General features: G+C 45.0%; 1 protein-coding gene across 4 annotated transcripts in view; it reads left to right on the top strand.

The window, feature by feature from the left end:
- The first annotated feature begins 612 nt into the window (after positions 1-612).
- Positions 613-14,115, top strand: part of LOC138627692 (protein TANC2-like) — a 33,415-nt gene continuing 19,912 nt past the window's right edge. For 2 of the 4 annotated variants that reach the window (XM_069710199.1, XM_069710196.1), the window contains exons 1-4: positions 4,426-5,386; positions 9,602-9,741; positions 11,136-11,304; positions 11,387-11,707. In XM_069710199.1, the coding sequence (XP_069566300.1) occupies positions 5,101-5,386; positions 9,602-9,741; positions 11,136-11,304; positions 11,387-11,707 (916 nt within the window). In that variant the 5' untranslated portion in view covers positions 4,426-5,100. Of the gene's footprint in view, positions 788-887; positions 996-4,425; positions 5,387-9,601; positions 9,742-11,135; positions 11,305-11,386; positions 11,708-14,115 lie in introns of those variants that run through there. The other 2 variants (XM_069710198.1, XM_069710197.1) reach the window with 2 other exon arrangements.

Genomic DNA, 14,115 nt, shown 5'->3' with positions numbered 1-14,115 from the left:
TTGTTTCTATATTCCAGTCACAGACGGTCTGTTCTGGAAACATACACAGCTTTTAGGACCTTGTAGGGACTTTGAGCTTCACGGTTCTCTAAATTCAATAAATAAATAAAATAAGATTAGAACTAAAATATTTCTGAGATGTGCAGCATGATTATTATCACAGGAATTGATTACAGATGTATTCCTTTATCTCAGGTAGGGCTTCACATTTTTTAATTTTTCTCCACTTGCAATTTTTGAAAAATTCCATAATTTTACACAAAAAAACTGCCTTAAAACTCCACGAATTAAATTGACATTTTTGAGAAAATCTGCGACAAAATCAAACATTTTTGATGGAAACAATCACTAAAAATGTCTGTTAAATCCTGGAGGGACTGAGGAGGGCTGGGTGACGTACAGATATTATGTTGGTGGTGATATGAGACAAGACATCATCTTGTACTTTTGATACTTTGAGATGGCGATGACATCTTAGAGAGAATAAGAAAAGGCTGTAACGACTAAATTAACATGTTTATTTAACTGTGTTCACTGATTCTCCCTCTCTCTCTCTCTCTTTCTCTCTCTCTCTAGGGGTTGCTGACAGGAAGTGTGTGTGTGTGTGTGTGTGTGTGTGTGTGTGTGTGTGTGTGTGTGTGTGTGTGTGTGTGTGTGTGTGTGTGTGTGTGTGTGTGTGTGTGTGTGTGTGTGTGTGTGTGTGTTTGTGACCGGTCGTCCTGAGCGATCATGTTCAGAAACAGCCTGAAGATGCTGCTCGGCAAAAGCCGCAAGAACAACAACAGCGGTCAGTAACTCCACATGTCCTTGACATGTGCTGTGAGACACGCATGTTGTCCCTCTGGTCTGGCTGACTCGACACCGTCATGTCTTCTGTTGTCCAACAGGTGGCAGCAGCATTGAGTCGGAGGGGTCAGAGGTCGGGATGATGGAGGGATTCACCCGCTCCCTCCCCTCCTCCCCCCTCCTCAACCTCCGGCTGGGCAAGAGACCAGGTAGGATTACCTGTCTGTCTGATTACCTGTCTGTCTGTCTGATTATGTATCTGTCTGTCTGATTATCTGTCTGTCTGTCTTCTTGAATTTGAACAACGTTCTTATTTCATATGACAGATTTTTTTTTTTGTATTTCTTATATTTGCTCTTCTTTCAATGACCTCTTTTCAAAATGTGATGTCATCCAATCATCCAATCAGATTCCTGATGTTTGAGTCCAGATCTGTTGGCTGGTCAGCTTCACCTGACCATGCTGGCCTTGTGCCTGCCGTGTGTGTTACCTGCCGTGTGTGTTACCTGCCGTGTGTGTGTGTGTGTGTGTGTGTGTGTGTGTGTGTGTGTGTGTGTGTGTGTGTGTGTGTGTGTGTGTGTGTGTGTGTGTGTGTGTGTGTGTGTGTGTTACCAGCCTTGTGTGTTACCTGCCACCCGCTGCTCAGCTGTGGCTCAGTTACGTGTGTGTATCCACACAGGTTGCGTGTTGCTGCAGGTTCGACTATTCAATCAATCTTTGATCATGAATATCAGTGTTGAATTTTTAAGGTCTGAAAAGTGATGAGTTTAAATAAAACACACAGACACACACACGGATACATACAGACACACAGACACACAGACACACAGACACACAGACACACACAGACACACACAGACACACACACGGATACATACAGACACACAGACACACAGACACACAGACACACACAGACACACAGACACACACAGACACACACAGACACACATAGACACACATAGACACACGGACAGACACACACAGACACACATAGACACACACGGACACACACAGACACACAGACACACACAGACACACATAGACACACATAGACACACGGACAGACACACACAGACACACATAGACACACAGACACACACAGACACACATAGACACACACAGACACACACAGACACACATAGACACACGGACACACACACACAGACACACATAGACACACGGACACACACACACAGACACACACACACACACATAGACACACACAGACACACACGGACACACACAGACACACATAGACACACGGACACACACACACAGACACACATAGACACACATAGACACACACAGACACACACAGACACACATAGACACACGGACACACACACACATAGACACACATAGACACACGGACACACACACACAGACACACATAGACACACATAGACACACACGGACACACACAGACACATACAGACACACACAGACACAGACATGGAGGAGAGACACAGAGAGGGTTCCTGTGTTTTTACCATGATTATACAGTACACATGTGATCATGGGTCATTTCCATGGATACTTGGCGTGTAGAAAACTGACTCTCAGCTGCCATACGAGATTTTAGCACGAATAAGTATCAGTAATAATGTCTGATGATTCTAATTATTCTCAGTCAGCAATATACGTAGAAATATATTTAGAAATAAAAATCATCTGGTAACCATGGTAACACATGCATGTTCCTAATTGAGGCAGTTAAACGTAGTTAAAAACTGCAGTAGGCTTAGCTCGCATCACACTCACACACACACACACACACACACACACAGCTGTGACCTGTTAGACAGGGGTGTGTGTGTGTGTGTGTGTGTGTGTGTGTGTACAGGGAGGGGAGGGGTGCTGGGGTGACCTTTGACCCTATATTTGATCGCCCCAATGTGTGTGAGTGAGAGAGAAACCACAGAAATGTAGCACCCGCACACACACACACACACACACACACACACACACACACACACACACACACACACACACACCTCTCCTCCTGCTCCTCAGGGGGGGTTCTTCTAAACATTAACATGTGGAGGTTCTCTGTCTGTCTCTTTGTCTTGTGCTCTGTCTCTGTTTCTTTGTCTGTGTGTCTCTGTTTGTCTGTCTGTCTCTCTCTCTGTCTCTTTGTCTGTGTGTCTCTGTCTCTTTGTAGGTCTGTCTCTGTCTCTCTGTCTGTCTGTCTCTCTGTCTCTATGAATCAGGGTGACTTTCTGAAGTCAGAACACACACAAGCTCTGATTCCACTTTGTTTCTCCTCAGATGGACCTCCAGAAAACTAAGAAGAAGGAGTGACTTTAGCTAACAACACCGAGATAACTGATGGACACATTTTATTCACTTTGGATTTGATGAGAGAAGTTGAATGGGAGTCTATGGAGCCGGAGACTTTTTGGAGCCGACCTCTAGTGGCACTCGGTGGTATTGCAGCTGAAGACACTTCTGGATCAGAACCATTTTTCAGACCTGGAAGCTACAAACACTTTTATAAACGGTCTGTGGTTAAACCTAAACTGCTGCTTATTTAAACAGCCAGCAGTGAGTAACTTTATCATTTATTACATGTTTGTGTTTCCACCTTCAGATCTGAGTCTTTGGAGCTGTGAAGTGGTTTCAGAAGTGTTTGTGAGGAGTCCCGTCATGTCTTTAGTTCACCTGCCTGGTCGCTGCAGCTGCAGGGTGTGTTTTCAGTTCACTCAACAGCATCGTCTTCAGCTGTCGCCGACCGCTGACATGATTTACATTTCAACCTCAGCGATCGGTGGCTTGAGTTTCATGTCTCCCCCTGCTGTGAGTCACCAAACATTTGGAGTGAGTTTTCACCTCCGGAAGTAGAGGCTCCTCCCACTCTTCATCACTCCTCTTCGCTCTTGTTGTTTTAGCTCTGGTTTGACTCTCTGAAGCAGCTCGCTGATCTCCGGCCGGCCGTCGGATGTTCGCTCACGTACAGAAGCCATGTATCTGTCTATCGGAGACATCTGGACCGACCAGAGCGGAAACCGAGTCTTTTGTTTGTGTTGTCGTCGTGTCGCTCCGTTAAAATGCTGCAGATTCGGTTTTAAATATGAAATGATGAATCCAGTTATGAGATTGCCGGAGGAGGAAGCAGTAAGGAGCGCGTTGTGCCGTAGACGCGGCGTTGACCTGAACTTTAAGCGACGGCAGAGCGTTCATGCTTTTCTGCGCTATATTTTTTTAACTTCCGAGTAAACGACATTCACAACTCTTCTACTTGTTCAAAGGGATTTTTCTTTCTTTCTCTTTTCTTTTGTAACTTCTCTCACTTTTAAAAAAAAAATTTCACACAACTCTAAATCTCAGTCCGACTCCAGCTCTTCAAGTTGAAAACATTGAAAATAACTCTGTACCTCACAGCACCCCCCCCCACACACACACACACACACACACACTGTGATTGGTGGTCTGACTCGTCTGTTTAAGCAGCTTCCCTTTAATCGCAGCGTTTCTCTGCTCCGTCGATCTCCATTCATTCGTTCCTCCTCCGCTCCTGTTTTCCTCCGGGTCCGATCCGTCTCCGAACTTTCCTCGTGACATGTACCAGATTACTCTGCGGGTTCAGCTCCTCCTGCAGTCCTCCCCTCTCTCTCTCTCTCTCTCTCTGTGTGTGTGTGTGTGTGTGTGTGTGTTTTTCGGGTTGGAGGAGGGGAGGTTTGGATTTGCAGGCAGACGAGGGAGGTCGTCTTTCAGAGCAGATATGGAGGATCTGCTGTTGAAAGAAAGACCGTTTGAAACTTTGCTCTTGTTTCCGATCAGAGACAACGTCTCTCCTGGAGAGTTTTTTCCACTCGTTGCTGCAGCTCTTGTTTTCTCTCTTTGCTACCTGTGAATGAAAAAAAGCTGCATTTTTTTGGCGGGGGGGTGGGTGGCTGAAAAGGACGAGACCCAACGGGAGGACACGGCCCAGATCGGCAGTGAATGGAGGTCAAGTTTTAAAAGCTCTGTTCATGTCTGAGGGAGTTTCTGGTTTCACCTCTGCAAACTAACAAAGAGCTCCACCGAAGCTTTCACGTCTGTTTGTAGTTTTACTCTCCTGCTTCAGACGTACCTAGAGACTTTTTTTCTTTCCCCCGGGGGGGAGTCTCGTCCTCCTTCATCTTCCCCTCCGTCTCTCCTTTGTGTCTTCTGGAGGAGGAGGAAGAGGAGGAGCTCAGGACCACAGAGGAGAAGACGGGGTAGTGATGTCATCACATTTTCACCAGGAAAGCTGACTGCCTCTACTCTGCCCCCCTTTGACCCGCCTCATGGAAGCCCTCTGAACCAATCAGGAGTCACCGCTGCCAGCTCGCCATGGACTGCACGGCAGCTATTTTGAAAGTGTGTGCCCGCTCCAGGACCAAGTGGTGTTGGTACGGAAGATGCTCCGTCCGTCGCCCCTGGAGACCTGCGGACGGCTGTAGATGCGGCGGGGGCGTCGTGGCGGCGGGGGTCGCCGGCCACGCCTCCGCCCTCCTGAGACGCTTGATGCTGTACCTGTGCTGCTGTCAGCTCCACGAGGAGAGGTCCGAGTTGTGTCGGGAATGGGTGGACCGACCCGTTGAGGGATTAGAGAGAGGAGGAGGAGAAGAAGAGGAAGGTGAGAGCGAAGAAGAAGAGTCAGGTTGAAACAAACAAAAACAACGACATGTCAGCGTCGGGGAATCAGAACACATCTCAATCTGTTTTGTGTATTTCAGTTAAATCTGAAACCTCCGAGCTTCAGTCTCACCAGGTTCTGATCTGCACCAGCGCTGACTCAGCATTACTCTTTCACTAAGGCCAAGACACGCATTAAACATTGGAGGCCAAATTATCCTCCCTTTTGGGTATGGATCCTACATTTCCCATGATGCAGCAGAACCTCATACCTGAAGTGTGTAATGCAGATGTTACTGTTTAAAAAAACAACAACAACATTCCTATCTTTACAGACTAACTCGTACTGGTGACGAGCAAACCGAACTTTACGCGTAAAACCTGTCTCTTGGAGAACGTGTAGTCGTTGGACATCTGATATTAAAACAGGAAGTGGGGGTTTGATGGTGGTAGTAGAGCTGGACAGTACAGATGAATCTGATTCATTCAAGAGGCAGACATGAATACTGCAGTTACAGGACTGAGAAGTGTGTGTTTGACGGACAGCTTCCATGTCTGGTTATGAGTTATGGAATTATGGGAGCTGGTGTGGTTTCATGCATGCTGGCTAGCGAAGGCCAACCGTCAGCTGATATCGGGTTAAGGTCTTCACGAGGACCACAAGCAGAGACTAAACTCAAAACTGATTATCAGTTATTATGTATTATGTATTATTAAGCCAGAACCCATTTTTATTGCACAAATACGGTTCTGTTCAGCCTCCATGAAGGATTGTTTACAGTTGCTCCATCCTACTGGGCGTAGAGCTCGGGTTAATTTTGACCAATCAGCATGAACCAAAACCGGCCGACACTCTGCCACCGTGTTTTTACTGAGTACAGAATATTTATCAAGTCGTTTTAATGAACTTCAGCAGCTTAATGAGGAGCTGAGAGTTTATTCTGCGCTGCACGCTTTGTTTTTTCAGTAAGCGAGAGTTGACAAATATTAGCGCTGCACTCGTCACTGTCACCGGCCGTCCAATCACAGTGAAGGAGTGGGGCGGGACAAACGCGGTCAACCACCGACACCGACGTCATTCCTTCCTTATACACGAAGTGAATGTGGGAAACAGCTGCAGGCTGTAAACTAACTGATATCATACTTCAACCCGGCATTAGGCCAAAGAGTGTGACACACCTGCCACCAGAGGACGGCGTGTCACGGTCGCGGTTTCACCTCATCCAGGTGTGAAAAACCAGGCGGTCCGGTTCAGGAACAGAAATGACGTGGTTAGGAAACATATCATCCATGTCACGCTCTGGGACTCAAACCCGGTTCTCCTGACTTCTGGACCTGAGTTCTTAGAGTTCAGAAAGGAGTGAGGTGAGAATGAAACGGAAGGAGAAAGGAAAGAAAGAAAGAAGGAAGGAAAGAAGGAAAGAACAGAGGAAGGAAGAAGAAGGGAGCAAGGAAGGAAAACAGAAAAAGGAAACGACCTTTGAAGGCTGCATTTGTACAATACAAAGTTATCAAATCCTGCTGAGAATAAAAACGGTCAAAGAAAGAAGAGAGGAAGGGAGGGAGGGATGGAAGGAAGGAAGAGACAGAATAAGGATCAATGAAGGAATGTACAAAGACAAACAAGAGAAAGAAGCGAGAGAGAAAGAAGAAAGAAAAAAGAAGACAGAATGAACAGGTGAAAGAAAGGAAGGAGGGAAGTAAGGAAAAATGGAGTAGAGACCAAAGAATGAAGGATGGAGATGAAGTAGGAGGAAGGAGGGAAGGACAGAGGAAAGGACAGAAGAAAGGACAGAGGGAAGGTCAGAGGGAAGGACAGAGGAAAGGACATAGGACAGAGGAAAGGACAGAGGAAAGGACAGAGGAAAGGACAGAGGGAAAGACAGAGGAAAGGACAGAGGCAATCAGAAGCTGGAGAAGTTAACGAGGCAGAGATGGAAAAGTCTGAACCTGATCTTTCCATTTAACTTTTCTTCTAAAAGCGACTTGCACACCCTGTCATTGACTGACCACACGCACACATGCATGTATGTGTGCACACACACACACACACACACACACACACACACACACACACACACACACACACACACACACACACACACACACGTACATGTGCTTTGTGTTTGCTTGGTTTTATTTTTAGTGTGTGTGTCTTTGGAGCTTCTCTAGTATTTTGTCCAACAGTCAGCAATTTATAGCTGTAATTATAGAGAGAGAGAGTCTGTGGCTCACATTCCTGTGTGTGTGTGTGTGTGTGTGTGTGTGTGTGTGTGTGTGTGTGTGTGTGTGTGTGTGTGTGTGTGTGTGTGTGTGTGTGTGTGTGTGTGTGTGTGTGTGTGTGTGTGTGTGTGTGTGTGATATTAAATTCCATTTTTTTCACTGGATTGGTGTCAAGAGGCGGGACTCCAGGTCACCAGGGTAACGGAGTAGAAGGGCAGGAGCTTCAATCTCACCATCCACCTGTGAGGTCATCAATAAGAGGAAGTTAAATGTTGGACGGTGTTTCACTGTGTGAGTCCTTCCAGTGGTCAGTTTGTGTTTCCATTGCTACAGATTTCTACACGTGGCTCCATTTGTGTTTGACCGTGCTGTTACTCGACAGAAAGGCTTTCTGGACAGTAACACACAAGGGAAGTTGATATTAAAGGGAAAGATTGTGTTTTGCTTCATGCCAAGAAGTGATGCCGCTCTGAGGCCTGTACACAGACTGGATATAAAAGTGTTTGTAGCTTCCAGGTCTGAAAAATGGTTCTGATGCAGAAATATATTCAGCTGCAATACCAGCGAGTGCCACTAGAGGTCGGCTCCAAAAAGCCTCCGGCTCCATAGACTCCCATTCAACTTCTCTCATCAAATCCAAAGTGAATAAAATGTGTCCATCAGTTATCTCGGTGTTGTTAGCTAAAGTCACTCCTTCTTCTTAGTTTTCTGGAGGTCCATCTGAAAATAATCCCTCATTCATTAGAAAAGAAGATTCAAGAAGACCTGTTTTTGGGGGCGTGTCTGTTTGATTGACAGGCCTGTGGTGCAGTCAGGTTACAGCTATCGGTGGGCGGGACGTAGTATCGTCAGGTTTCCAATCAGATTAGTCAGATCCACCGCTGGCTCCTCCCCCAGCTCGTCCAAATATGGTCACTTCCTGCTCCAAACCGCTCCGAACTAGCAAAGATGGTGACGGACAGAATCTGAACTGGAGGCTTCATAACGTTGACAAACCAACGTGTGACGTCACTGTAGCAGCTCCTTAGCTTAAGCATCAGAGATGCACCTGTCTCAGATATTGCCGGTCAAATTTACACGCGTACGCTGCATGATGTGGCGAACACAGACAGTCATGTTACAGCCACGCACTCAAAACAAGTTTTCACAACAGCAATATTAACACGCTGATGTTCAGCAGGTTTAATGTTTACCACGTTAGCACTGAACACAAAGTACAGCTGCAGCTGACGGGAACGTCACAGTTCTGCAGATACAACCCTGTTTCCAAAAAAAAGAATGGGACGCTGTGTAAAGTGTTTACAAAAACAGAATCCAATGATTGGCATTTGATTTATATAAAACCATACTTAATTAAAAATTAGACCAAAGACAACATATTAAATGTTGAAACTGAGAAATTGTATTGTTTTATGGAAAAATATTTACTCATTTTGAATTTGATGTCAGCAACGCGTCTCTAAAAAGTTGTGACAGGATCATGTTAGTGTTGCATCACCTCTTTGTTTTGCAACACTGTAAACGTTTGGGAACTGAGGAGACCAGTTTCTGGAGTTTTGAAAGTGAAATGTTGTCCCATTCTTGCCTGATGTAGGATTTCAGCTGCTCAACAGTTTGGCATCTCCTTGGTTTAATGATGCTGCCAGACACAAAATGAAGGTTTAGCGACTGGCTGGTGAGGTTAGCAGCGAACAGTCTTGGTGATGTTCTTCCTGGAGTTGGTGGAGACTAAAACAGAGAAAACAGGAGATGCTTTTGCTTCTGTGTTGAATGCATAGAAAACCTCAATGACTAATTTGATTATCTGTGAGATTTAAGAGTGCACAGAAACTAACTCTTAAACAAAAAATGCTCTTTCTTCATCAGAACATGTCACGTGTTGGCAGTTTGTACCGAACTGGTTTCGCCCAGTCGTTCCCGTCTCTTTAAGAGTTCAGTTTGCGAAGACCAATGAAGAACTGTCTCCCCTGTTGCTCACTGTCTCCCTCTGCAGGTGAGGACGAGGAGTTGGGACCGCCTCCCTCTGTCGACGAGGCGGCGGATGCTCTGATGACCAGGCTGGGCTTCCTGCTGGGAGATAAGGTCATTGGTGAAGAGCCGGGCTCCTCCTACCACGGACAGGATGACGGACAGGTGATCAACTCCAGACATCTGGGTTGGGTTTAGTTCTGCCTGACTTTCAAAACACTTTCAGACTGAAGAGATCGACTGAAATTCAAACGTCATAAGTGAATTCAGCCATACTGTCATTTTTTTTTTTAGTGTGTGAACCCTTTAGAACGAACTGTTTTCTTTATTAATTAGTTATTAAATGTGATATGATCATCCGTTTCTTAAGACATATGCTCAACCTAATAACACACAGACTGTTTTAATCTTTTGTGTCTTTACTGAACACATCCATGAAATGTTCACAGCGCTGGTGGAAATAGTAGATGAACTTGAAAAAACCTGCCCGAACCTCCTTTTTTATTCTGAAATAATTGAAGAAACTATTAAAACAAAACCTCATTATTACAAAATGCTATTTAATCCTTCATTTCCTTAAAAAGATTGTATTAATTTAATGTGCTTTCCTTTTTAAGATAGTGAACTTGACCACTCCCAGATTTGGCATGGCAGCCTCTTTTAGCTCAAGCAACAGAAAAGTAATTCTGACTCAGCTAACTTCAAGCTGCTGCTTTAAGTAAACACGAGACACGACCCGACCCGAGTGCTCCCACTAACTCTCCAACAGACTCCCATTATATCTGAATGTTCGGGTCTGAATCAGAAACGGAGGGTGTCTCTTACCTGCGACCGAGCCCAATTAATACCAAGTAGGAACATGAAATTGAATACAGTTATTACCGACAAGTTTCCGCCGCTCACGGTGAAATAATTCTTTTGATAGGCCTCGTAGTTTTTGTCTGGTGAGGACTTTTTGAAGGCTGCTCCTGGTCAGCCTGCCAATTTCTCCCCTCCATTTTTGTGTATGAGAGAGCCCCTTCCCTCTGCTCCCTCAAGATCACCATAGCAACCAGTCACTCGCCTGGTATTTTAACTGGAGCCACTCTGACACAAACACACCTGAGACTGATTTATGCTCATTAACTGTTCCTCTGCTCTGTGGTGGCGCTGCGACACAATTCAAACTCTTATCAGGACAAATGAAACGTCAGCAGTGACGTTTCTGCAGGAATTTTCTCGTTATGATTCTATTTACTTTGACATAAAACTGAGCGCACTGAGATGTAGGAAAATCTTACTACAGTTTTCCTCACCCTCAGTATTAATGATGATAGATTTAATATAAATATATACAGTAGACTGGATATTTATTGGAAACTAGTCACTAAATCTGTTAAAAAAATATAGAAAACAAAATTATTACTGTATTACTGTCGTCAAGTTAAAGTAGCCCCAAATTATTACACTTTTTATCCTATTACTTGGACATTAAATAATACAAAACAAAATAAAGATCATTTAAACATTGACTGATATGATGCATAATAACATGCAGATTTCTTCCTGTCTCTGTTCAGAGGATATCTCCGTCCTCCAGTCTGGCTAGTAGCAACACCTCCCCCTGCTCCACCCTGCAGCCTCCTGCAGGGGGGGAGGCCAACGTTAGCAACAAGCATGCCTCCTCCAACCACGCCTCCGTCACCTCGCCCAGCTCAACGCTGGAGAGCCGAGACAGCGGCATCATTGGTGAGCTGCACTTCCTCCCCACCGACATCACGCATCGATGAACTGCTAACGCTCTCTCTCTCTCTCTCTCTCTCTCTCTCAGCCACGCTGACCAGCTACTCTGCTGACTCGGCCGCAGAGAGGGACGACGGCTCCAAATACCCCGGCGACTGTTACCATGGCAGCAGCCTCAACCTCTGGCAGCAGGGGGGCCGGCCGGTGGTGGCCTCCACCTCATCGTCCTCCATGGTGGCGACAGGAAGTGTGAACGACGGCTTCCTCTACAGGGTGGCGGATGGCATGGCCGCCTCCACTTACAGCCTCAACAAGCTCCACCCGGGCCGAGGTCTTGGCTCTGCCCGCTCGTCCGGCTCCACCCATTCCATCCCTCTCTACCTCATGCCACGGCCTAACTCCGTCGCTGGTGAGTCATGTTGTTTGTGATACAGGCGGTTTCCATTCCTGGCAGGAAGGAAACGCTTCACTTGTTCTGAGCTGCAGCGAGCTCAGCAGTGATCGTGGTTACCATGGATACCGTGACAACTCTATGCCCACTCTGGGTTTAAACAGGGCTTCTGATAAACAGAGGCAGATGTAGTTTACAATACGAACGATGATCATACCAGAGTTTTATTTCACCTTCAGTCTCGGCAAAACTCTGAAAAATAACACCAGAACTTTAAGTCGGATCTCTGAATTATCAATACTGAGGTTTATGAAGCATTTCAGAGTCTTTATATTATATTACTATATATACTCATTTCAACATAACTGACTACACTTCACTGTCACTCCTCTGAATAATATTCCCTCAAGAAATATCTGTTACAGCTTTTTTAACCTGCAATAATCAATATTTTATACCAAAAGAAAATGTGTGATGTCACAAACTACTTCATGTTTGAATTTCTTGCCGCAAATTGTTTTTGTTTTTACTGTCGACAACCTCCTGCTTTAGTTGGGTCTCACCATTTCCCGTTTCCAGCGGTAACAGGAAGTGATGTCAAATAACAAAATAAAAGTTAATATTGAATTCCAAAGTAATGTTGCTCCGACAACAAGTTGGTTCCTTTAATTAATGACCATAAGGAAACAGTTTAAAGTTTACAGTTATTTTGGTGTATTCTGGCTGTCAATAGGCAACTCTTTGCCAACATGTTAGCCATACAATGTTTTGTTAGGGATTAAAAATCGTTCATGGATGCTTCTTTAATTCGTTCCCAGTTAATATTAAGTCAGAAATCACAGATCACAGTTATCTGGATATTTTTTGTAATCCTAAATAAGTTGTTGAATATTTTAGAAACAGCTTTAGAGTTGGATGCTGCCTGTATTTATTTACGACAACACCGTCAGGACGTAGTTCTCCTGTAAATAAGAAGTGTCCCTCCAACACAGTGAAAACTCTCGTTAACACAGATCGTGTTAACGAGAGTTTTCACTGTGTTGGAGGTGTTTGATCTGAACACCATCAGACATGGAGGTGATACTGAGCTCTGTCGTTGTATCACATCATCCTCCCTTTCCTCTCGTTAAAACTGAAACCACGAGCACTCTGGGAAAGGAAGGAAGTGACATGTGTGTCATTTCTCACACACACACACACACACACACACACACACACACACACACACACACACACACACACACACACACACACACACACACACACACACACACACACACACACACACACACACACACACACACACACACACAGGATACGAGGCAGAGCTCGTGTTCTCTGCCGCAGGAGAAGATTGCTGGATCAAACTTTTGGTACGTTTCTGATTGATTTTGTCTGAAGTCGAGGAAACTTCAACTTTCTGCCATTTATGAGCTTTTTGTGAGCTTCATGTCAGATTTACAGAAACTGTGGAGGAACTCGGGACACGACGCTCTTGGGACGAGGCGCTCCACGTCCTGTCTGTTCTTTATTTCTATCACAGTCGATAACATATATAATTGTTAATTACTTTTAACCACAAACAGCAAATCCTTGTGGTTGTGTGCTTACGTCGGCTTGTTTCATGTGTTCATATGGTGTTTGGATACATTATGGATTTATTTTTTATGGCTGATGCTCCTGATGAACGAACAACCACTGGATTCCCGAGCTGTCATGTTTCTCTCCATTCGGGATCAGTTTTCTGGAGCGTTTCAGTACAAAGCTCTAGCAGCACAGCAGTTTCTCATTTTTACACTTCGGTTTTGGATGGATTAAACAAACAACATATAGTGTGTAAATTAGTAACACATTAAATGCTGTTTTGTAGATTGTGTTACCTTTGAAAAGAGCCTGACTAGCCATATGTCAAGTCTTTATGCTAAGCTAACGTAGTTGTGTTTCCTGGCTGTAGGCTCATTTGCCAAACAGGTACAGTAATGATAAGTCTATTCTCCTTGAGCACTTGACAAGAAATGAATAAGTATTTTTCAAAATGCAAAAAAAAATTTTACATTCAGAGCAGGAGTCTTTTAGCCTAGCTTAGCATAAGGACTGGAAACAGGAGGGAACAGCTAGCGAAGAATACACCGGCCAACCAGCCAATCAGCAGCCAGCAGTGACATCCCCCATTGGTTTGTGAACATTATGAAGCCTCCAGTTCAGATTCTGTCCGTCACCATCTTTGCTAGTTCAGAGCGGTTTGGAGCAGGAAGTGACCATATTTGGACGAGCTGGGGGAGGAGCCAGCGGTGGATCTGACTGATCTGATTGGAAACCTGACAATAGCTGTAACCTGACTGCACCACAGGCCTGTCAATCAAACAGACACGCCCCCAATCTTCTTTTCTAATGAATGAGGGATTATTTTCAGATGGACCTCCAGA

Source organism: Brachyistius frenatus, unplaced genomic scaffold (genome assembly GCF_029030835.1).
Source record: "Brachyistius frenatus isolate BFR_SWC_R1_liver_20210118 unplaced genomic scaffold, ASM2903083v1 Contig_90, whole genome shotgun sequence".
NCBI classification, from domain to species: domain Eukaryota; kingdom Metazoa; phylum Chordata; class Actinopteri; family Embiotocidae; genus Brachyistius; species Brachyistius frenatus.
Note: the sequence above shows the minus strand (reverse complement) of the source record. Positions and strands in the feature narration are given on the sequence as shown.